Here is a 24,487-nt window from a genome sequence, read left to right as displayed (position 1 = left end):
ATAGCTTACCATGGGTGCGTGTTGTGTTGTTTTTGTTTAAAATAGGTCATGCGCCCAGGAATGCAGTCAAACTATAATGGTGCCTGCCGGAAAGCTGAGAGGGAGGGGCCACAAGTGGGAAATGAGCCTGAGGCAAGAGAAGGAGGGCTGGGAAAATGGAAGTTCCACCAGGCCCACAGCCCGGTTAGAGATTCCCCTGAGTGTTAACAGCCCCGTGAGAGGTTCATTTACAGGGCACTAATCGTTTTGGGGGGAGCACCCCCACTTTACACTAGCAAGTGTGTTGGAGAAACTGCCAACCAGAGAGCATTTCAAAGAGGGGAACAAGTGTCCTTCTGGAATTCCAAGGGGCACCTGCTCTTGTCTTCTGAGGCACATCTGCTGCCTAGTTCCGCCGACCCCTTTGACTGGACTGTGACAGGTCCCACAGGGAGGGAGGGGTACCTGTTTTCAGAGGAAGATTTTTTTTATTCCTTCTGATTTCTCAGGTGCTAATAAGAATATACATATGATCCTGCCACCAGCTAGGGAAGCTAACCATCAAAGATGATGGAATGGACAAAAGGGTTGAAAGAGCTGAGTCGTTAAGCGGCTTTCAACAAAGTGGTACTATTTCTCAAGTCAAAGCCAAAAGGAGTGGCTTAAAAAAGTCAAAATTTGATTTGAAGGGCCAGAGCCAAGTACTGTGATTATGGCTTTCGTTGTGGGAGAGGACATCTGCACCTGCCGTTTGGTAGCAGCTTCTAAAGTTCAACTTTGAAAGTTTCTTGCTGCTGTGATCAGGCCCCCAGGGCAGTGCTTTGACCCTTAGTAAAGTGTCACTAAATGGTAGTTAAGTGACTAGAGAGAGAAGTGTTGTCCTTAACCCAGTTCAGGAAATATATTGATTCTTTCCTCCTTGCCTCCTTCCTGCTATGATCCAGAATATTCAATTTTTGGTTTCACTTCCACGTATTAAATTAGACCTAACTCAAGAGGAGAGGTTAACTACAAAGGATGTCTTCTTTTATATCTGGGAGGGATTTGCAGATAAGATTTGACAGGGAATCTAATCTTTCTCGTTAAGAGTTAAGTTCTTTTGGTCCATCCTATTAACTGTCTTTTACTTTCCTTAGTTCTTCATCCACCTGGTGGTGTGGGTTTCTCTCTAGCAATGTGAAACCAGGGACTGAATTCACCCAATGGACAAATTCAGTAATACATTTTAGCTTTAACGTGTGTATACCCAAACCCTAATCATTCAGCCTGAAAGAGGACTAATGTTTGATATTAGAACAATTTCTAATAGTTGTAATTAAATTATTTAGAAGAAAAATAAATGATTATTGAATTAGCTTCAGGGAAGACACCATTAATCGATATTAACTACTACATATATTTAAAGAATTGACCAACTGTACTTTGTTTTAGTTGTCATTTTAAAACCACAATTGTAAAAAAAAAAATAAATAAAACAATTGTAAGAAATACTATCCTCATTTCTTGGGGGAAGATATTGACCATTAGAGAAGTTAGGTAACCAGAATTTTATAATTAGTAACAGGCAGAACTGGGATTTAGATCTTAGTTTCCTAAGTGTGCCTTTTGAGCTTTTCCCACAACTTCATTTATTCTACTCTTTAGTTAAAGGTAAATTGAGAGACCTAACTATCAACAATTATGTGAGAGACAGATACAGAAATATATTATGTGATATATATATATATCTCCAAAGTACCATCTATTTACCTCTTCTGACATGTTGTTTATAGAGACATAATTTTCTGTAGTGTCTCTTCACCTCTACCTTTATAAATTTGACTTAGCTTTAAAATTACCATTGCTTGCTATAGTCATTTCCAAAATGTTTTGCAGTCCCCACATTTGTCATTTCTAGTGGCAATATATTCCATTGCATTAGTATACTGGTCTCCCCCACAGACAAACATTTGGGCTATTTCCAGGTTTTAGCTCAAATATATAGCCACAACTGTAAATATCTTTGTAAAAATATATTTTTCTTTTGAGTTATTTCTTTGTGATTTAGTGCTCAAAGTGGGAATGCTGGGTCAGAAGCTGTCATTTAACAATTTTTCTCGACAGAATTCCTTTCTGAAAGACTGTACCAGTGTGCTACTAACAATATATAACCAAACCCAAACCTTTCTATCAAACCAAAGCCAGTTTCTGGTTTTTCCACGTAATAATAAATGTGTGGTGGCACTTCAATAATTAGTTTAATATGCGTGTATGTGTTAATGTTGTGGGATGTTTCCCCAGTGTTTCGTCACATGGACACCATGTGATTGTTCTTACCTGCTGTTGGGTATGGATGACAGGGTATTAGAGACAGGATATAATTCCAGTAAATCTCTATCTGCCCCTTAAAAGTTTTAGAGGTACAACTTGTACCTATAGTATTAATTGTTAATATTCCCATTCTCTGTTGTTTTCATTTTAAACTCTTTAACCTTCTGCTCAGCATGTATGTATGTATGTATGTATGTATTTTTTAACATTTATTCATTTTTGAGAGACAGAGAGACAGAGCATGAGTGGGGGAGGGGCAGAGAGAGAACGGGGGGAGACAGAATCTGAAGCAGGCTCCGGGTTCTGAACTGTTGGCACAGAGCCCGACGCCGGGCTTGAACTCACGAACTGCCAGATCATGACCTGAGCTGAAGTCGGATGCTTAACTAACTGAGCCACCCAGGCACCCCAGTGTTTATTTTTTTAAGTTTATTTATTTATTTTGAGAGAATGAGGGAGGGAGGGAGGGGGAGAGAGAGAGAGAGAGAGAGAGAGAGAGAGAGAGAGAGAGAAGAGAGAGAGAGAAAGAGAATGTGCGTGAGGGAGGGGCAGAGAGAGGGAGAGAGAGAATCCCAAGCAGGCTCTGGGCTGTCAGACGCTCACAAATGATGAGATCATGACCTGAGCCAAAATCAAGAGTCAGACGCTTAACCCACTGAGCCACCCAGGTGCCCCACTTGGGATAGTATTTAAAATTTAAACACTTTAGGGGAGCCTGGGTGGCCCAGTTGGTTAAGCTTCCAAGTTCGCTCAGGTCATGATGTCACAGTTCGTGGGTTCAAGCCCCTCATCATGAGGCTCTGAGCTGACATCTGAGAGCCTGGAGCCTGCTTTGGATTCTCTCTCTCTCTCTCTCTCTCTCTCTCTCTCTGCCCCTCCTCTCTTCACTCTCTGTCTCTCTCTCAAAAAATAATAAGTAAATAATAAAATAAGTAAATACAAATAAAATTTAAACACTTTAAAATCTTCCAGTTAAAAAACTTTTATTATTTTTTATTAAATTTTTTAAATGTTTATTCTTGAGAGAGAGAGAGAGAGAGAGAGAGAGAGAGCGTGAGCAAGGGAGGGGCAGAGAGAGAGAGACACACACAGAATCCGAAGCAGGCTTCAGACTCTGAGCTGTCAGCACAGAGCCTGATGTGGGGCTGGAACCCATGAATGGTGAGATCATGACCTGAGCCAAAGTTGGAAGTTTAACCGACTGAAACACCCAGGAGCCCTGAAAAGCTATTTTAAATTCACTTTCATTTTTCAAGGATTTATTATATTATTTATGAGATGTAAGAATCTAAATCAGTTTTTAATCTATTGATTTCCAGTTTTATCACCAGCATTATTATTTTAATGGGTATTTTCTTATTCGCCAAAATATTACATTGTAGAAAAATTGGAAAATATGTAAAAACGCAAAGAAAATAAAACACCCGAAGTTGGCTACCCACAGTTAACTATTTTAGAGTATATACTTCCCATGTTCTTTCTAGGCATGTATATTCCTCCTTCTTTCTCATAAGGTTGGGAACATGGTATACAAACCCAATAGCACTGATGAAGTAGAGATTTCTTTCCTTACTTTAAAACTTTACTTTGTTTGTTATATATTGGTTTATATCAGTTTGGGTCATTTCTGGCTTTCTGTATTTAAATTGCAGTATCAGCCAGTTTGCTTATTGCTTATTTCCAATGTCCTTTTTTTTTTTTTTCCCCGACGTCTTCTAATTGGATAGAATACAGGAAGTACAATTGCTTTATCAACAAATGCTTATTGATACTTACTATGCATAAAGCATTAGGTAAATGCAAACAGTTCCTGGCACGTCATAAACACCACATTAAATGTTTGTTAAATAAATTATCTTTGGAATTATGATCCAGAGAGATTGAAACATTCTAAATCATTTTTTAAATAGTGTTCAATGGGATTAACTAAACTGTATTTACTATGTTGAAAGATTTTCCATAGTAAGGTCTGAAATAAAAATATCAGGGCACCTGGGTGGCTCAGTAGTTTGGGTGTCTGACTCTTGGTTTGGGCTCCGGTCATGGTCTCACAGTTCCTCTGTTCGAGCCCCATGTTGGGCTCTATGCTGGCAGCGTGGAGCCTGCTTGGGCTTCTCACACCTAAATAGAGATAGAAGGATATTTATAACAGCAGTATTTATAATAGCTAAAGTCTGGAAGCCCTTTAAATGTGAATCAGTAAAGGACTGGTCAAATGATGATTGAGTTACACAATAGAATTCTATGCAGCTGTTAAAGAGAATGAGATGGATCTTAATGTATTGATATGGAATGCTTCCTGAGATGTATTGTTAAGTGAAGAAAGCAATGAGTAAAATAGTGTACTATTTTTTAAAATTAAAAACTGGGTATATGTATAAATACGTACCAATATAAATGCATCTACAGTATCTATCAGTCTATTGGCATTTTTTTTTTACCCTGTGGATGTATCATTTTGTTAATCAAAAACAATTAGTTTATACAAATGAACAAATGAGATGAGATCAGGAGGTAGATAGAGTATTATTTATCTAGAAACGGATTAGGTATCTTCTCTTTCTGTCTACCAAAACCATCCTTTTTAATCTGTATTTGTCATAATCTTGTAAGCAGGACTTCACGGCTGCCTTTTGGTAAAGGGTAGTCAGTGTGAAGGCACAGCAGAGACGGGAGGAAATGCATGTTTCTCTCTTCTTTTCTCCATAGACCTGGTAGTTACCACTCCGTGTCCCAAGCAGTGTACCTTGTACTGTCCAGTGGAGCAGGCCAAGGAAACACAGGGGAGCTGTGGGGGCCTAAAATGAAATTTTCTTTTAAAAAAATGCTTGTTTGTTTAGAGAGTGAGGGAGGGGCAGAGAGAGAGAGAGAGAGAGAGAGAGAGAGAGAGAGAGACCCAAACAGGCTGCATGCTGCCAGTGCAGAGCCCCACATAGGGCTTGATCCCACGAACCATGAGATCATGACCTGAACTGAAATCAAGAGTCAGACACTTAAGCGACTGAGCTACCCAGGCGCCCCCTAAAATGAAATTTTCAAATTCTTGCCCACAATTTCAGAATTCTGTCCCAAAGTGTACTTTCAGAGTGGCTTTGAGCTCTTCTCCCTACCCCTCTACCACTCCAACCTAGTCACAGACTACACCATTCCTACGCTAGTGTGCTCTCGTATTCCTTACAGCTCTATTTTCCTCACCCAGAAAGTACTACTGACACCCCCAACATTTTCTTAAATGAAAAATTTAAAACAGCAAAGTTGAATGGATTATTCCACAGACACTTATATGCCCACGACCTAGATTCCACAATGAACATTTTAGTGTATTTGTGTTATCATGCATTTCAAAGTGAGTTGCAGATATCAGTACATTCCACCTGTGAACACTACAGTATGCATGCATACAATTGACTGGTATATATATTAGTTTATGGGTTTATATACAGGGGCTCCTGGGTGGCTCAGTCGGTTAAGCGTTTGACTTCGGGTCAGGTCATGGTGTCATGTTTCGTAAGTTCAAGTTCCACATCGGGCTCCATGCTGACAGTGCAGAGAGTGACGGTGCGGAGCCTGCTTGGATTCTCTCTTTTCCTCTCTCTCTGCCACTCCCCTGTTCACGTGCTCTCTTTCTCTCTCTCTCAAAACAAATAATATTATATACAGCAAAATGCTCAAACTTTAATCTTAAGTGTATCATTTGGGGCATTTTTTTTTCCATTTGATGCATTTTTCGACAAGTGCATATACACCTTGTAACCCAAATCCCTTTAAGATTTAGACACAGAATGTTGCTCCGGAAAGTTTCTACATGTTTCTTCCCAGTCAGTCCCCTTCCCAGTGGTAGGGTTCCCAGTGGTAATCACTATTCTGATTCTTCCACCATAGATTAGTTATCCTTCTTAATAATGCTTCACAATATCCTTCACATAATAATAATCCTTCTCAATATCCTTCACATGAATGGAATCATACAACATGAACTCTTTTGTGTAAGGTTGCTTTCATTCAGCTTTTGAGATTCACCCATTACTGTGTGTATCAATAGTACTTTCCTTTTTATTGCTGAGTAGCATTCCATTGTATGAATATACATCATGGGGTGTTTGGCCATTCTTCTGATGGCTGCCTGGGCTGTTTTCAACTTTGGGCTCTTACTACTAAAGTTCCTGTGAACATTCTTGTGCAAGTCTTTTTGTGGGTGTATGCTTTCTCCTGGGTATTTGCTAGGTCATAGAGTAGGTATATGTTTGGATTTATAATAAACTGTCATTTTTCCATGATGGCTCTACCATTTTGCTTTGCCACCAAGATTGTAGGAGAGTTCCTTACTGGCCTTCGAAAAATATATATGCATATATATATATATATATTTATGTGTGTATGTGTGTGTATAATTATATATACATATATAAATGCATATACAATATATACATATACATATGTATACAGCTATACATATGTATTTATAATTTCTTAGTATTTTCTGGATATAAGCCCTTTGTCAGATATATATTTTGTGAACATTTTCCCCAGAACGTGGTGTGTATATTCATTGTGGTAAGCAAAAACTTTAAATTTTGATAAAGTCTCATTCATTAGAGTTTTCTTGTATGCTATTGCTTTCTGTGTCTTAAGAGACCTTTTACCAGGCCCCAAGTTGCAGAAATATCTTGATATATTTTCCTCTATCAGCTTTATAGTTTTAGATTTCATGTTTAAATCTATTTTGAATTAATTTTTCTGTATGGTGTGAGGTAGGAGTCAGAGTTTACTTTTTTCCTTATGGATAGCCAGTAGTTCCAGCACTGTTATCCTTTCTCCATTAGATCGCTTTGGCATCACTATAGACACTGTAAAGGACTGGCTCTTCTCCTTGGCTTTCTTGGTTATCCCAGTGTGGAGAGAGAAAAGTTAATTCTTTCTCATGTCCTAACCCTGTCACTTATATCTAGATATATTCCAGATACTTCCAAGTTCTACCTCATAAGCCTATGGAATTTTCTCTGGTTGGCAATGAGTGGTAGTGACTGGATTATCTGTTCTGTCTGCACACAGGATGGCCAATGTCCCAGTGAAGGAACGGGTGAAGGTGTCTCAGAACTGGAGGTTGGGGCGCTGCCGAGAGGGGATTCTGCTGAAGTGGAGATGCAGGTAAGTAGCCTCTTGATTCTTTTTTTTTTTAATTTAATGTTTATTCATGTTTAAAAGAGAGAGTGTGAGTGGGGGAAGGGCGGGGGGGGGGGGTGCGGGGACAGAGGATCCAAAGTGGGCTCTGCGCTGACAGCAGAGAGCCTGATGCAGGGCTCGAACTCATGACCTGTGAGATCATGACCTGAGCCAAAGTCAGATGCTCAACCGAGTGAGCCACCCAGGTACTCCTTGACTCTTTCAAAGCTACCTGGGACAGAAAAGCATGCTGGGAAGTAAAATATCTGGTCTTAGCTAGAGTGTAAATGTGCCTGTCTTGGGTGGTGTGGCACTGGTGATCCTTTAAACATCACAAAGGAGGCATCAGAGGGACAATTTTTTTCACATTGGTAAAAATTGCCATCAAATGTGCTTTATTTAAACAAATTCCACACGTTTATGACTATAAAAATAACAAATGTTTATTGTAGAGATTTGAAAAAATAGAAAAGTTTAAAGAAGAAAATAAAACTTACGTATAATGCAACCACTCAGAGGTAACCCCTATTAACTTACCTCATCAAAAGAGTTAAATGAAGCCAGTATTTCAACCCATCTTGTTTTATAATTATTTTTCTTTAAATCTACTCTACAGAGTTATGCTTCACTCCTGGTGTCTGTTAGCCCTCTCCCCTACTTTATTAAGAAGGCAAAATAGGATCTAAAGGCTTGGCTGTAGATGTTACGGGAGATAGAACTCAGAACTGCTAGGAAATTTAGACAGTGGCTTTGGACTGCTAATGCCACAAATCTTATGCTTCATTGATGCTACATTATTTTATAGTTATCATCTGACTCCCTGCCAAGCAAGTGCTCCTCGATGATTGGTTGGAATGGTTAAGGAGCATCGTGGTTCCTCATTCCAGGTTGACCTGTGCTTGTGCTGAGAGATACTGACGGGCTTCTTCATCTGATGACCCCTTCTCTCTTGCTTGTGTCCAGTTCCTGCTGTTTTCATGGCTGGTGGTGGCTGTGAATTATGCGGGGGTACTGGTCATGGTGGTGACTGTAGAGAAACTACTAGGGAGAAAGACAGATTTTTATGATGAAAAACTGTACTCTCTGCTTCCCGCTTTTGCCTTTTAATATCAGAAAGTAGAGTTTATTTCTCTATCAAGGTTTTGTCCCTGACGTCTTTTTTGGGGCTGGTTTCAAAGCAGTTTGGCAAATAAACACACAAAGCCGTTACCAGGCTGCCCCGGGATTCTCCACCGTTCGCCTGGCATGAACCTGGTTTCTTGTCCTCGGCAAATGGCTGTTTACCAGATGGCTCTAAACACATGCATTCCAACCCCTTCTGTTTGCTCCCCACTTGAGTGTGCCACAAACTCGTGCAAGGGGATGTTGAAGAGGGAAGTGCATAATGAGTGAGAATGTAGGCATCGCTACCTACTCAACACATGTTCTATATAATATATGCACACACTTGTAAAAACCTCCTGAGCAGAAACTCAGCTACTACAAAGTCCAAGCTGCATTTAATGGCCCGTCAAGTCAATTTGCAGAACTTTTCCACATTCCCATGACGCTTGTATTAAGGAGTCTGGGGAAGAAACACAGCCCAGTTTGCTCAGACAGGCTTGGCAGTGGGAGATGGTGTCTCTGTAAATGGGGATGAATCAGCCGTCCCTACGCCTTGCTTGGGACCTGGTAGCTCCAGAACTCCTCCAAAGAGTAGGACAGGCTGCTGGGATGTCTGCCTTGGGGAAGGGGCTTAGTCCCCGCCAGAGAGCCTGGGGTCTGGCAGAGTCTTCTTTCTTCTTGAGGTTCACTCTGTGCCATGGGACTGGCCTGTGGCTTCTAAGCTTCCTTCCTTTTGCTGGATTGTGGAGGGAATCTTTAACTACTTGTGGATTTCTCTTATCTGCTGCCTGGGAGAGCTGACTATTTCTCCATAACCCCCGAACTGTAGCAGACTGCTGCGAAGCCGTTTTTCCATTGCCCCACTTACCCTCTAATACCGAAAGGTAGATATCCCCTGTGTGGAGCTGGCTATGTAACCAGTACATTAGCATCCTTTCCTAAATGGCTTTATTCCTTTCACTTATAAATGGCCCCTTTGCTCTAGTGGGATAAGGGAATGGGGCTTCTCAGGGCTCACTCTTCTCTTTTCTCCATCTGCTCTGTTGGGAAAGAGGTATGTATGGGAGTCTTGGAACCTCGAAACTTATCACTTAACACTTCAAATCAGTGAGGATGTGTAATGAAAGAAAATCACTTTCTCTGGGTAGAAGATTTGTTTTTGACCCTGTCCATGCCCCAGTCATTGTAGTCGCTGAGCTCTGCCTACCCAAAAGAAATCTAAGTTGCCAGTAATTCAGGTCTTAAGCATTTTCCCATTAAAAGTGATATTTAATTGGTCGTTTAATTCTGACTCTGTTTTAGAAAGTCCAGAGAAGATTAGGTTACTACAAAGCTCAGTCTCTCTAGTTGTCTGAGGGTAGCCTACGGGGAGGTAATTTTAAAGGAGAGGAGGGGGGTAAAGTGCAGGTTATTCTCTCTATGTTGAGAATCGGTCAGCCTCTCTAAAGATTGGAGTCAACTTTTCATGCTGTATCTTGATGATCTTTAAATTGTGTTTTATATCTCTGCAGTCAGATGCCCTGGATGCAGCTAGAAGGTGATTCTCTGTACATATCCCAGGCTAATTTCATCCTGGCCTATCAGTTCCGCCCAGATGGTGCCAGCTTGAACCGTCGGCCCCTGGGAGTCTTTGCTGGGCATGATGAGGACGTTTGCCACTTTGTGCTGGCCAACTCGCATATTATCAGTGCAGGAGGGTAAGTGCCACAGAGTTCTCCTCCTTCTTCCTTAGCATTCTTCAGGGAACTTCTGCCTGCCTGCCTCTCACTTTTCTGTCTCAACTCCAAAGGGATGAGGAGGGAGACCATAAGAAGAGGGAGTGTTGTTTTTTGTTTTTTGGTTTTTTTTTTTTTTTTTTTCCATTTGAAGCAGAGAGATTTACCAAAGGCGCTTAATAGGGTTAGCCAGAGAAGGAAAACAGGAAGAGCCTTTAATGAAAAGTGAAGCTGGTTTTGATACTCTCGAGGGGGAAATTTGTTTTGTCTCTCAGCTCCGTTCAGCCCCAAGTGTACTGGGGAGGTAAAGTTATCTCAAAGCTCAGCACCTTATTTTGAGCTGAGTTGCCTAAAACTTAGCAGATTTGGACATCACTAGAGACTTGGGCTGCTTCCGTAGCTTTGTTCTCTTCCGACAGAGAGAATAATTGGCTATTGGGGATGGGCTCCTTATTTCTCTCCTAGAGATGGGAAGATTGGTGTTCATAAGATTCATAGCACCTTCACTGTCAAGTACTCGGCTCATGAACAGGAGGTGAACTGTGTGGATTGCAGAGGGGGCATCATTGTGAGCGGCTCCAGGGACAGGACGGCCAAGGTGAGTGGTGTCCCCCTTAGGTACTGTTATTCCCTCCTGTCTATAGGGAGTGGGGTGGGAGAGGGTGGATAGGGCCTTGAGTCTTGGGATTGGCTGAGGGCATTGGGTGGGGGCAGCAGGGGGACAACACGATAAAGGACTCACTTATGTGCCTCTGGCATGCGGCTGGCCATGCCAGGCTACATTCCTGCCAGCTGGCCTGAGAAAGGAGTGGACAGTGGCTGGGAAGCTTGCCACTCACTTGAAATGTGGCGTGAACTCAAAAACAGAGGGCCTGGCCAGCTTTTCCTCCCTGAGCTGAATTTCCTCAAGTTTGTGGGTTGAGTTCTGACCCCAATATTTTATTTTAAAATCTCCCTCCTTTTGCTTGCTTTCTGTTTAGGGAGGTTAATTTTTCACCACCTTGTTTATAAGCAATCAGGCTGATAATTAAAATGTGTTTTTACTGCTTCTCTGGAGAGTGATGTGGTCAGTAAGCAGTAGAAAGACGAGGAGAGAAAGGCGTTTTTGGTGCGTCATTGCCAAACTGCCTGGTCTACGGTCAGACATCTGCCAAGGCAAAACAGAATGAGGTTGAGAAGTAGTGTGACCTCTGCTTTATGGACTCCACTCACCCACGTTTGGGTCAAACATGCCTCCACCCATGACACAGAGAAGAACTTCTGTCTCCATCCCTGTGTCCCGCAGCCCCAGGCAGGGCCCGCACACGCCTGGTCCTTTGGGGCTGCTGTGGGAACTCTGCTGACAATTAAGCTGAGGTGCAGGAGGCCTGGTAGTATCTTACTCGCTTGTTTCCTCTCAGCATCTGGAGATCATAGCACCAACAGGAGCAAAATGCCTGTTCGTGTCAGCAAACGGGCCTCTGAGACACCTAGGGAGGGTCTCAGGAGAGGGCAGTGGCACTTTTTATTCACTAGCTTTTCTGACTCCACGTACCCTCTGGTGATTACTCCTTCCTATAAACATGCCACCAATTGATATAAAAAGAAGGGCTACGTATGTTCCTTTCTATTTACGGAAGCTTCTCCTCCCTTGGCTATTTTCTTCCTAACACTTTGCGTTCTGTCAGAGAGACATGCACACCAGCACAGGAAGCCTGAGAAAAATCCAGAAAACCTTTGAACCAACTCGGAAACTGAAGTTCCTATTGCCTGTTTCCCATTCCGTCCACCCTATCCTTACTTCAGGGTTCTGATTGGTCGCTGTCGTCTTACCATTCCTTGAAAAGACACTGGCCTTAACTTGCTGTACTCCTCAGAAATAAATTTGCATAAAAATCTTTTTGGCACATGTGGCCTAAATATTCCCATCTCCTGGCATCTTTCCTGTCATGGCTTCGAGCTTCCCCTGGCTCCTCCTTCTCAGTGACGTCTCTTCTAGTCTCTTCTCTGTGGTCTGATACCCAGAGCAGCATAAACTAAGCTTTATGACCACAGGTAGCAATTCAGGGGGATGGGCTGCTATTCTATTCAGGGGACAGCATCTTTATTTGGGATATTGGATTTGTTTCATGTTTGAAGTACTAACGCAACCCCATTTAGTGGATTCGATTTTTTTTAAGCGTTAAAACAGGTACTTTCTAAATGCTAAAATTGTCACTGCAGCACATCGTATTCCTTTTGAGGATTTCTTTTAAGACAGTGACAGAATTCTCCCCCCGGGTTCTTCACCTCCAGAAAACTGGTCGGCTATCTACGGGCTCCCTGGTGACTTCTGGGCCCGCTCATCTTTTCAGACTTCTGGATGCTGCTTCTGTTCCCACTATGTGGTTGTCTTTGCCTCTAGCTGCCTTCGTCTTCCTGACCCATTTCCACACTACCCACAGCCAGTCTTTTCTAGCCAGGTTTCCATGGCTTTTCGGTGGCTTCTGCAGTTCTGTAGCTGCTTCTAATATGCCCAAACCTATGCAAGAACTTAGGCAAACTCATGTTTGCCTGTAAAGATCTATAGCCTGTTTGTTGGGAGTTCCCCCAAATAGCTACTGTGTTTTAGGAAAGAGATTGTTTTATTGGGGTGAAAGGAACTAAAACATTTTCTTCGTAAGACTTCTGAGTTCTGAGTTAGCGATTGCTCAGATTCTTCCTCTCCCTGCCCCTCCCCGCCCCTGCCAACCCTACTTTCAAGCTTATTGAGACTCTGTTTGGATTGCCCCTCTGGGCTTTAGTGAGGCCAGCCCCATCCTGAGATGTGATAGGAATGTAGGAATATTCTTCGTGGGCCTGGGCTGGTTCTGACCATTCTTTCATTGCCTCCTTATTTCTCTGTTCTTTCATTCATTCTTTTAAGTGCCAACTGTATGCAAGGCTTAGTGTACAAGGCAGTAGGGTTTTTCAAAGGTAAGGAAGAGACTGCCCCTCTTTTTAAGGGGAGCTGAAACATGCGTGCAGTGGCTGTGAAGCTGAGCACAAGTGGCCAGGACTGTCAAGTGTAAGCCTCTAGGGCCAGAGAGTTCAGGGGTGGAGAGATCACATCTGCCTTGAAAGGGGAGAATTTATGAAGGAGGGAACATTTGAACTTGGGTTTGTTTTTTCTTTTTCTTCTTTTAGTTATTTTTCAACGCATAGGTTTGCTTGTTTGTTTTGTAACTGTATACACTGTAACCAGGCACAATGCTAAGCCCTTTACATTTGTTCATTTTCTCCTTTTATCCTTTAGGTTAATTTTATCCCTACATAATTATGCTTGTAATATATTGTGGATAGCCAATATACCCTACTGTATCTATTTTATAAAGTTTCCTATTATTATTACAAATTATTTGTGTCATCTTTAATGGCTTAATAAGTAATAAGAACCACCATTGTTGGGTGCCTAATACCTTCCAAACACTGTGCTATTACTGTGCCAGGTGCTGTATACATATCTTGACATTTCTGTAGCCCTCAAAAGATAGGTATTATTTCCCATTCTACACACGAGGAAACTGAGGCTACGAAGTCCTGAAATAACCCTAAGATCAGAGAGGATAAGTAACAACTGGGTTCAAACCCAAATGGGTCTGATTCCAAAGCCCATGCGTGCTCTTTCTGCAACCATAGGCTGCAGGGAATATTTTTACCACACAGGCTTCTCTTTGTTTTAGAATTATTTTCTTAGGATAGAATCTCAGCAAGAGAATTACTGAGTGTAAGGCTTCGGTCATTTTAAGGGTCCTGATACATATTGTCAACTGCTTCTTAAAAGGACTATGTAAATGCCCACCTCCACTGAGATATGTCTTTTCCAGGGAAGGGTTTGTTTTGGATTTGACCACTGAGGGTGAAAGTGTGATCAGCATATTGTTGTCAACTCCTGTCCCTCAGGCATCATGACACTCGGGTTTGTGGCTTTCCCAACATCCGCTCAGAATTGGCAACATGCCTCCCGGAGGCCAGGAACCTTGTTCTGTGGTTTGTACGGTGTTGGAATCCACCAGCCCGTCCCGGGGGGAGGGGGGTGGCACTGGTGAGTCCAGGACTGGAGTTGTCCCCATAGATGTTGTAATCAGAGTCCTTAGTGTCTCCTCACCTTCCAACCCGCCTCCTGGGGAGTTCGCATCTGAGGAAAGGCAAACCACTCTTCCAGGCCTGGACTATTTGAAAGAAGACAGTAGAAACGCCTCTAGTTACTAGCAAAGGGGCCTGATTGTAGATCCAGAAGAGTAAGCCAGAATCATGGCACTCCAGGAAAGTCGTGGTATTCACTTTTGTTTTCTGCCCCTCCTTGTTCAGAATCTTCTTAAGTTTATTTTCTTTTCCCTGTGTTGGAAGTAACTCATATATACCTTTTATACATACACAAGATCGAAAATACTTTCTCCTTTTATGGGGAAGACATGTCATGTGACCCCAAGAAGGCAAGACCACCCCCACTCCATCACCTGCCCCTTAAATTCAAGGAATGTTTCCTGAAAGTTCTTCCATCTAAGGTCCTGACTGGCTTTTGTGTGTTCCTCTTATAGCACGGCAGGGACCTTGAGAGGTCATTGATCCATCTGGCTGCCCCAGGATCCCTCCTTGGCTGCTGTCTGGGACAGCCCTGTACATTTGAGGCTTCCTTTCTGTTTGGTTAGAGGCTTATTTCCCTGACTGTGTCATCTAGGGTTGGGTGAGGTGAGGGGGGCCTTGTGCTTAATGGGAGATTTCTAAATGCACTGGCTGCTGAGAGGGCTCCCTGAGTGTTGATTAGAGTTAAGCCCGGAGTGGCTGCTAATGTACATTCCTGACTGATAGGGACCAGATAATGTGCTCCAAGCAATATTTTTAACCTGTAGGAGATATGGAAGCTTAAAAGAGTTAAGCTTTTCTGCTACTTTTGGTGACACTAGGTGCTAAATTCCCTGCCGACATGAATAGCACTGGATCCTGGGCATTATCAACAAACAAACAAGAACATACCACCTTCGTGCCTTGAAGCCTCTCTTCTTCCTCCGTTCTCCCCTTCTCTTGTGTCTTCCTTTCTGCTCCTCTCTCTTAATTCTGCTGTAATTCTGTCTTTGTTCCCCCATACTGTGCCTTGATCATCCTCCTTCTCCCTACCTCCCAAAGGAAAATCTGGGTGAGAGATAGGAAAGAGGAAAACCCACCAGCACGAGGAGGTTGTTGAGAGAGGCAAGCCGCACCTGCTCACCCGGCTTCGTCACGTCTCAGCTGGAGTGTGGAGCTCCTGATTCCCTGCTATAAAATTGGGTGGTGAAGAGAGCTCTCAAGTGGATGTTGAGGAGGGCGGTTCTGCCTGGGAGTCAGGTAGGCGAGCCGGAGGCTGGGGAAGCCCCTCGGCTCATACGTTGAGCTCTGTGTCTGCAGGACAGAGAGGATTCTCCACTTCCCCACCGCCCTGGGGATGCTCACCCCACGTCCCAATCCCAGGCGATGCTGACGAGAGCATCTCTTCTGCTGTTTCCAGGTATGGCCTTTGGCATCAGGCCGGCTGGGGCAGTGCTTACACACCATCCAGACCGAAGACCGAGTCTGGTCCATTGCTATCAGCCCATTACTCAGGTAAGGGAGACGTTTTTGGATATGGTTTTGTCCTGTATAATAATGCTTTTATTTTATGAGGTTGGGTGGGCTAGAAAGCTCGTCCACCTGTATATTCCAGGTTGCTTTAAGCCTCTCTCCTGGAGATTTTGAAAATCCTCCAGAGACCTAAGGTGTGTGGCTCACATCATATATGTGTGAGGTGGAGACAACATCCCAGGGGCTAACTTCCTGGGCGTCTACCCCAGAAACGGTGAAGGAAAAGATACTGTTAAAATGTAACTGACTCCAGTTGTTACAAGAGTGCCCCTTCTGAAGCATATGCTCTCTGGAGTCGCTTCCAAAGCAGAGGCCTGTTAGCACTCCTGGGAAGTGACCACACCGGCCAACCTGCTCTCACAGCCCACATCTGTGGTTTGTTCCCCTTGGAAAATGTCTTCTAGAGTATCGCTTACAGAGCTGAGTCATCCGGAGAGGCGTGGGGCCCATGTCCAATTGGGCCCTCATCCAGAGACACGTATGCGGGGTAGATTGAGCATCATAGCAGACATGCCAAATTTTTGGTGGTAGCCTTACCTTCCCCCTTGGCCTGTCTGTATTTCTGTGGCCTCACCTCTAAGTGAGTGAGCTTTGCATCCTGACTTCTGCTTTCCAGGCTTTCTTGAACCAAGGCTCTCCTCCCCAGCAGGGTACATAGACTCTCTCCTGCACCTGCTCCGTCAGACGGTTTGTTTTTCTAGGGTCTTCCCCCTCACTGCCTTCGCCCCTCACTCCCCACCTAACGAGCAGTGGGAAAGCTGGGGGGCTGCCACTCTTCTGCCCTGGGTTTAAGTCTGTCGCTCGTTTTACGAGAGAGTGGGTTCCCCACCTTGCTCAGCCCCCTTCAGCCTCCTTCTCCTTACTCCACGGAGCCTGCACCCCTCCTCCTGCCCCCTTCTGCAACTCCCTTTCAATTTTTTTTTCTTTCTAAAGAATTAGAGCCGATTAGCCACGTCATTAATTCTTCAATTTGACGGCTGATATAGCAGGACCTGAAACACACTGCTGACCCCAGAGAATGGAGACCCCGTTCCTTAGCATATTGACGATGAGAGAAGTTAATTAAAATTCCACAGAGCGGAGGTGTCGGCTAACCTATAAACCTGTCGCTGTTCAGAACAAATCATTCTAGCAATCCTAGGAAAGCGGGAAGGCAAGACCAGCAGGGAGTAGAGAGGCCTAAGTGTGTGGGAGCGGAGGGCGGAGAACAGAGCCGTTGAGCACCGTCCTCTCCGCAGTTTCTTTCCACTGCTGCCCGTTTGAAAGCCAGTTGGTCAGGCTTGGGGGCCTGTGGGCTGGGTATGTGTGAGGACTGAAGGGACTTGTGGGAGGGGGCAGATGGGCCGGTGACTGTCCTGTGGACTTCTGCTGGCTTTGGACTAGGGAGAGCTGGGGTGGGGCCGGTGGTAGAGGGGAAACCCTTCAGGGCTGGAGATTTAGGCCAAAGAACACGGCCAGGCCCTCTCAGCACCCCATCCCTTAGTCCTCTACTCCGGCCACCTCTCTGGAATGTGGTAGGCTACCCTTTCACAGTAGAGCACGTGTTGAAGCACGTGTTCACTTTAACAGTTGAAGATCGTGTCTGTGAAAGAGGTTGAGGACAGAGTCTAGCCCGTCATTAAGAAGCATTTTCGAATACAGTAAACGGAGTTTTGTTTTGGCCACAACCTGCAGACTGGCTTTGAGGAAGGACTTAGCTTTCTGACAGTACTAGCATTAATCTACCACAGCCCGCACTGCTAGCTGCTGCTGAGCGTTCGCCATTCGCCCTGTGCCAGGACCTTTGCCGAGTCCTTGATATGCTTCATCTTCAGTGAAAACCTGGGTCTTTTGTTTTCTCATTCTCCTTCAGAGGCTTCTTGTCCTCTTGGTGTCCTGCCTTGGCCCTAGGGTGACGCTCACTCACTACCGACTGGACCATAGTTGTTTGAGATGACCTCTTCCCCAGCTTGACTCTTTGAAAATAGTTTGCACTTGGGGCTCTGTCTTTACTAGAGGGCCATGGCATATGCTGCTGTTCTCTCTACCCCATTTTCTTTTACCCTGAAAAGTACTGGGATAGGGATGTTTCATCCTATTATTAGATCCATTTCTTCTCCCTGCGTCCATGAGTTTGAACCTTTCAGTGAGCTCATCCATTTTCCCAGTCTGGGGAGACACTGCCTCCTAGCCTCGGGGTCTGTGCTGGAACACTGGGGTTCTGCTTTCCCACCACCAGCAGGGTAGCCTCGGGAAGCCATGCCCTTCTCTGAACCTGTTTCCCCAACTATTAAATGAGAATACAGTTTCCTTTATAGGCTTTACTAGATTATTGTGAAGATGACCTGAAATAATGAGTAAGAAAATGCTCTGCAAAGCCAGAAGGGCTATCTCCTTATGGCAACCAGAATCTCTCCTCTTGGGCATAGCCTTTGTTTCAAGGCTTTAGTTGCTGTTTCTCACATCTCCAGCTTTGCCGGGGGCTTCTCCTGGCCCTCCTGGAGTTCCCCTCCTCCTCAGCAGTCTTCTTGAGGTAGGAACTCTGCAGGAATCTCTTTCCTTCCCCCCCCCTCCCCCCATAGTGTTTCTGTCCTCGCTGCCTTCTCTTCCCCTCCCTGCCACCTTCTCTGTTGAGTATGGTCGTTGGTATGCATGAGTATGGTCACAAGTGTGGCCACTAATAGGATGTGACCTATTATAGGATAGTGTATCCTATCACTAATAGGATGAACTTCTCACGAAGAACATGAGTGGAGGTGGGCAGCAGCTGTCCTCTAGGTCAGGTGACCCTGGGTTACCCGACGACTTCCCAGTCTCTCACTGCTCCCTTGTACCTCTCTCTAGAAGACACCTGAATGGTTAGGAGACCCGCCGCATCCCTTTTCTGAATCTTTCTTCTGTTGAAAACCATTTGTGAGAGCTTTGCGTCGTATGTATCTAGATGCTGGGGCTGGCTGCCTTCTTTCCTTATGTGTGTGCTTAGACACTTGTAGCAGGAAGCAAGAAACCTCAAGCCTCCGGCTTTATTTGAGGTGCTCCTGCTGGGAGAAAGCAGGTATTCCGTCCCATGTCCACATGTCACCTTTCCTTCCTTCCATGACCTTGAGTTCTTGATCCATAAACAGCCATGGAGGGTGATATTTAATACCAGATATGTGCTTAGAGCTGTGTTTAGGTACTCAAAACCACAGAAGGAAAACCAGTAGTCTCCACAGGAGGGTGGCAGACAAGGACCTTTTTCTCTACCTCTTGTGTGCCCTCCTACCCGTCTTCTTGCCCTGACGCCAATAATCCTGTTTTTAAGATTCATGACTTACAGGTGAAGCCCTCCTGTAGCGGAGGCCCAGCCTGGAGCTTTTGATGAGTGAGAGAAGGGCTGTGGGAGGCTCACCTGCGGTGAGAGGGTATATGTCTGGGTATGACTGCGGATCTCACAAACAACCTCCCCAGGTCACGTTGGATGCTGAGCACTTTTCCATGAGTAACACAGAAACGCAGAGTTTTAAAAATGTGCAATAAGTTTTGTTGCCACTTAAAAATTATTTCCAAAAGGAAACTATTTCCAGCTGAATAAAGTTGGCAAACACTCAAGAGTGAGGAAATACAGAACTGTTGAAGACTCCATTTCCTTCCCTCTGACTTTCTATCCCTTCCTTCCTTCTTCCTTCCTCACTCCCTGTGTAATGACTGAACTTGGTATGTGGAAGCTCCTGTGAGGATCCTACTCCGTGGGGGGGGGGGGGGGGTGAGATGGGCGTGTTGCTGTAATGGCTCCCAGCTGATACTAAGTGCTCAAAACTCAGCCATCTCCGGTTGAGGGGGAAGGGGGTACCACCACCACCACGCCCGTCCCCCGCAGAGGGAGAAATTGAGGCCCAGGGAAGGCGGACTCAGGGCACACGTGGCATGGGGCAGAAGAGGTGGCAGTTGGTGCTCAGGCCCCCAGCCTGTGGCCCATACTGTGGTGTGGAGGGATGGCTACAAGGCAGGCCCCAGGTCGCTGCTGTGCCTTCATCCACCGGCACGGTGGACGGAAGTTGTGGCCCTTGAAAGGCTCTTGGGGCCTGAAGAACATTCGCTCTTCCTCGAGGCCCGAGTTGAGGTGGAAGGGTGGGGGAAGGCCCTACGTCCTCGAGGCCTGGGCTCAATCAGGCAGCCGTGAGTGCTTGTACCATCCCAGGAGTGTGAGCGCTCGTCGAACTTCGGTTTGCACAGCGGGGGTGGGACCCTAGTGGTGAAATGAATCCGGAGACCCACTTGTCCTGTTTGCCTGCTAGGGGAAGCGTAAGGAGCCCACAGCTCCCCCTTCCTCTGCAGACACCATCTTTATTGCCCTCCAGGAGAAAGGAGGTGTTGTGCAGAAACCTTTCCCCATCTCCCAACAACACTTGCTATCGTGTGAGTGAGTGTGGTCAGGAAGGCTTCCCAGGACACTTGGGTTTTAATCCCTTCTCTCGTGTTTCTGTCATTGGGGAAATATATGAGTGGTATAGGTGTAGAAAATTGACTTTGCTGTGTTATTAAATATACAATATAATTTTGTGTAACTTTGCTCACTGTGGTGGCCTGTTTGTTTTTTGGGGGAATAGTCCAAGTCTGCATGAAATGTACCGATTCAAATTTGTAAAGTGAGTTGAGGCCTCTGGGGGGTTTTGATGGAGGAGCGGCCCCCTCTTGCTTCATTTCTCCCAGAGGTGAGGCAGAGTCTGGAAGGAAAGCAATCACTGTGTACTGTTCGGGGAGAGGGTGGGTTTCTGGGGAGAGCAGGGTGTTTGTTCCAGTGGCTACAGGGTTTACTGTGTGTTGTGTGTGTGGTAAACGCATATTCACCAGCCTGTTGAAATACACCTTTCTTTAGTGAAAAGTAATTGCATCTGGCGTTTTCTCTGACCGAGAGGTTTGAAAGATTGGAAAAAGAGACAGCCAACTTTCAGTTTGGATTCTTTTGGTTGCCAGTGGCTCAGCAATCCTTTGGCCCTAGACTTCATAACAGAGCTTTTAGGGGAAGATGAGTCAAAAGTAAAGGTTGTCTCTCTGAATTTTGCCTTTTCTGGTTGGCGATGGAGAGCTGGGTTGTGAAGAGGATTCCTAATCTTGATAACCTGAAGAAAGACTCCTGATGGCTGGCTGACTGTCTTGCTTTACGTTGTGGCTTGGCCTGTGGCCGACTTGATCTTTCCATCCTGCCTTCCCAGGACCGGGGCAGGGGGAAGCTTCCTCTGGGGCCTGTCTAGGAAAAAGAGACCTTCCCTAAGCAAGGAACGGCTCAGTGTCCTCCTGTGCCAGGCTCGGAGCACACAAGAGGGAGCCTCCTGCATGTGGTGGTCCTGGATGAGAGAGTCAGAGGCACAAAGACACCAGGGAGGGGCCAGGGGCTGGCTGGAAGAGGAGGTGTGACACCTGGAGAAAGGAGGAAGCTCTGGGTAATCCTAGATGGGTCCCCTGGTCCAGCCTGAAATGACTGTAAGTTGGAAAAGGATCAGTGTAGGGATCCAGTTGAATCGGAGTCTAGTCCTGCTGAATCTCTAGGGTGGCGGGTGCCGCACAGAGTTCACTGCCCGTGCCGAGCCAAGCCTCTCTGGCGGGTGCGAGTGTATCCATCAGTAGCAAAGACGAGATGCCACAGGGGTGGGTTTCACTTCCTCAAGACCCTGGATTTCTGCCACTACCCAGGGCAGGACGGGCACAGGGAGGCTCATGTGCTGAGCTGCTGGCCTGAGACCAGCAACCCAACCAGCCCTGGCTGGCCCGGGACCCGTGTGTGGGAGCCACTGCTTCCCTGGCCAGCAAGGTTGGCTCAGTTGTCAAGAGCTGACTTAAATAAAACACCACAAATAGAAACAGAGGCTACTGCAGAAGATGGGATACTGCAGGTGCAGAGTCGTGCATTGAGACCCCATTGAGATCCTGACAGGGATACATTTCCGTCCCTCAGTCTCTGTTAACTTCTTTGTTTCTCCATCTCTCTGTCTGTCTCTGTCCCTCTCCCTCCCTATCTCTCTCTCTCTCTCTCTCTCTCTCTCTCTCTCTCTCTCTCTGTCTGTCTACATACCTAAGCACTGTTATGGGCTGGACCCTGGGGAAGCGACAGTGAACTAGACAGCACTGTGTGACCTCAGCTGGGGGCACAGCACATCGGAGGGGCAGGTCTTCCTCCCTTTCTCCCGCTGCCTGCCCCTCCTGGCTCGGGTCCCCCCCTGTACCGCTGTTTCTTCTAGTCCTCCCTCATCAGGAAGAGACCATGTCTTCTCCCTGCCTCAGCCACAGCTGACTTCTCCGGGCTGTGCGCGCAGCGTGCCTGTGTTTTTTCCGCCTTTGATCACTGTTCTGCCAACAGATAATTTAGCAATCACATCCCAAGGTGGAAGCACGGAGTTAATGTTAAAATTAGTTGTTTTTTTTTTTTTAATACTCTTTAAACTTTAGTGGGTGATGAGGCAGAGAGGGAGGCGGGAGGGTGAAGGGGAGCCATAAATTCTGTAGCTGGTGTAGCTGTTCTCTGAGCAGCCGGGAAGCCTCTGATGTCTCCACAGCACTTTCATTAACATTTAAATTAAGGGTTTGTTTTCCAGTCTGTTTTATAGGCTGGGACCTTTCATGGCCTGTCACATGCACCCCCTCCTCCTCCGCCCCCCCCGCCCCCCCCCCCCCCCCCCCCCCGCAAGTGTGTAATTGTAGCCACTGCTCTATCCTAACTGGGCTGCAGCCGGAGTTCAAAGGGAATTCCTGGAGATGGAGCTCTGGAGGAACAAGGTGTAACAGTCAGGATGTGGGTGTTCCTTCTGAGCTGAAGGTGCTGTGGAGGAGCTCTTTCTCCTCTGGTCTGACCTGTGCTTTCTTCTGCTCTTTCAAGGGACACACTTCAATCTGACCCTGACCCCTCCTTCCCCTTCCTTCCCTGGGGCCACAGGGTGTGTGGGAAAGGGTGCACCCATAAGTGCTTTCTCCTTCTATCACAAGTTAGGGCCTGGGACAGATGGTTCTAAGATACAGATCTTCATGCTTATCTTCCTCCTTTTGATGTGTGTGTGTGTGTATGTGTGTGCGGGCGCGCATGCCCGCGCGTACAGAATACTTCCTCCTCAGAGAAGCAACAATATAAAAGAGATTGCCATCTGAGAAGAATTTATAATAGGGCCCTTTGCTCCTAAAAAGTGCATTCTAGCACAGACGGATACCGTATGTAGTTGTTAGCTCTGAGTGTACACATTTGAAATAGCTTACTGACTTAGGAGACCGTCTGAGACCTGTTCTCCAAGGTTTTGGCATTCAGAGGAAGGAAGCTCTTCTACACCCTCAACGGAGTGAGTTTTTTTCTTAATTTTTTTTTAATGTTATTTTTGAGAGAGAAGGAGACAGAGTGTGAGCGGGGGAGGGGCAGAGACAGAGAGGGAGACACAGAATCCGAAGCAGGCTCCAGGCTCTGAGCTGTCCGCACAGAGCCCGTTGTGGGGCTCGAACCCACAAACTGTGAGATCATGACCCGAGCCGAAGTCAATGCTTAACCGACTGAGCCACCCAGGTGCGGCCAGAGTGAGTGGTTTCTAAGCTTCCTTTCATACTGGTATATCTGGCAGCATTTGGGGGTGTTTTGAAAAGACATCCCTGCTCTGGTCTCTGTCCTCCCTATCAGCATCCTGTTGATGTGTAGATGATGAGAATGTGTCCCAAACACCCCAAAGCATCTCCTTAGTTCATAGCTGCTGCTCGCCAGCTGGAGTCCCTCTCTAGACAGTGTCAAGAGGGGCATTGGGTGTCTTTCCTTCTGTTCAGAGGCTGAGAATCCTCTTTCCCTTGGAGCCCTGACCTTATTGCTTGAGTCGCCGTATCTTTGCTCCTTCCTTCACGAATCCACTCAAACCATCCGTGACTTATTTGCAGGATTCAAGATAGTTGAGTGTCTTGTCCTCCTGTTCCAGGTAACCTCGTCAACAGGTGGACACCCTCATGCCTGGAGTCCTGCCCAAGAGGAGTGCGGGAGGAGCAGGGGCGACCCCTGTGCAGGTGCTGCTGGGCTCAGATTGCAGGCTGGTGTCCGGGCCCCGCCTGGTGGTGATTAATCTGGGACACGGGCCGGCAGAGGCCCAGCCAGGGCAGCTTTGGTCCCTCACTGTGAAGACCTTTGGCTCGGACACTGAACTGATCTCTGTAGCCTGCTTCGGCTTGAGTTTGATCTGTCAAGGCTAAAGAGGAACCTGATGGTGGGGCGGAAACTTCCAGCCCTGTCTGACTTATGGCACTGATCCGTTCCAATGGCCCTGTCATGATAATACTCGTATATTTAAGAAGATTTCCCCACCTGTTAGCTGTAACACTCAGATCAGTCAAAAGAGGCACCTTCATGAAATCTCTGTGCTTTTAGTTTCTTAGGCCAATGGTACTTACACTTGTAAGCAGATTAGGGGGTGGGGTAGGGTTTGTACTGGGCCCAGGTGAAAAAGGCATTGATGGGATGTGGCCGGATCAGTAGCATAACGTATGTTTGTGTATTGGGGGAGGAGGGTCATGTCAGGGGGAAGGATCCCCCCATCCTCCTGTAAGTAGGTGGCTCTCAGGCCATTTGGGGCAGATTTTGGTATTCAGTTTGGAGTCAAGTCTTAAGTTCCTTGTTTTCCTTTTCATTTTAAACCACATTTTTTGAA

At 45.8% G+C, this 24,487-nt stretch overlaps 1 protein-coding gene across 3 annotated transcripts in view; it reads left to right on the top strand.

Moving 5' to 3' along the window:
- Positions 1–24,487, top strand: part of FBXW4 (F-box and WD repeat domain containing 4) — an 87,249-nt gene that overhangs the window by 17,907 nt on the left and 44,855 nt on the right. For all 3 annotated transcript variants that reach the window (XM_047826061.1, XM_047826059.1, XM_047826060.1), the window contains exons 2-5: positions 7,342–7,437; positions 10,068–10,253; positions 10,737–10,869; positions 15,754–15,848. In XM_047826061.1, coding sequence (XP_047682017.1) covers positions 7,343–7,437; positions 10,068–10,253; positions 10,737–10,869; positions 15,754–15,848 — 509 coding nt within the window. In that variant the 5' untranslated portion in view covers position 7,342. The remainder of the gene's footprint in view (positions 1–7,341; positions 7,438–10,067; positions 10,254–10,736; positions 10,870–15,753; positions 15,849–24,487) is intronic.

Source organism: Prionailurus viverrinus, chromosome D2, assembly GCF_022837055.1.
Source record: "Prionailurus viverrinus isolate Anna chromosome D2, UM_Priviv_1.0, whole genome shotgun sequence".
Lineage (NCBI taxonomy): Eukaryota > Metazoa > Chordata > Mammalia > Carnivora > Felidae > Prionailurus > Prionailurus viverrinus.
The sequence above is the reverse complement of the archived record's forward strand: the minus strand, read 5'-3'. Positions and strand labels throughout refer to the sequence as shown.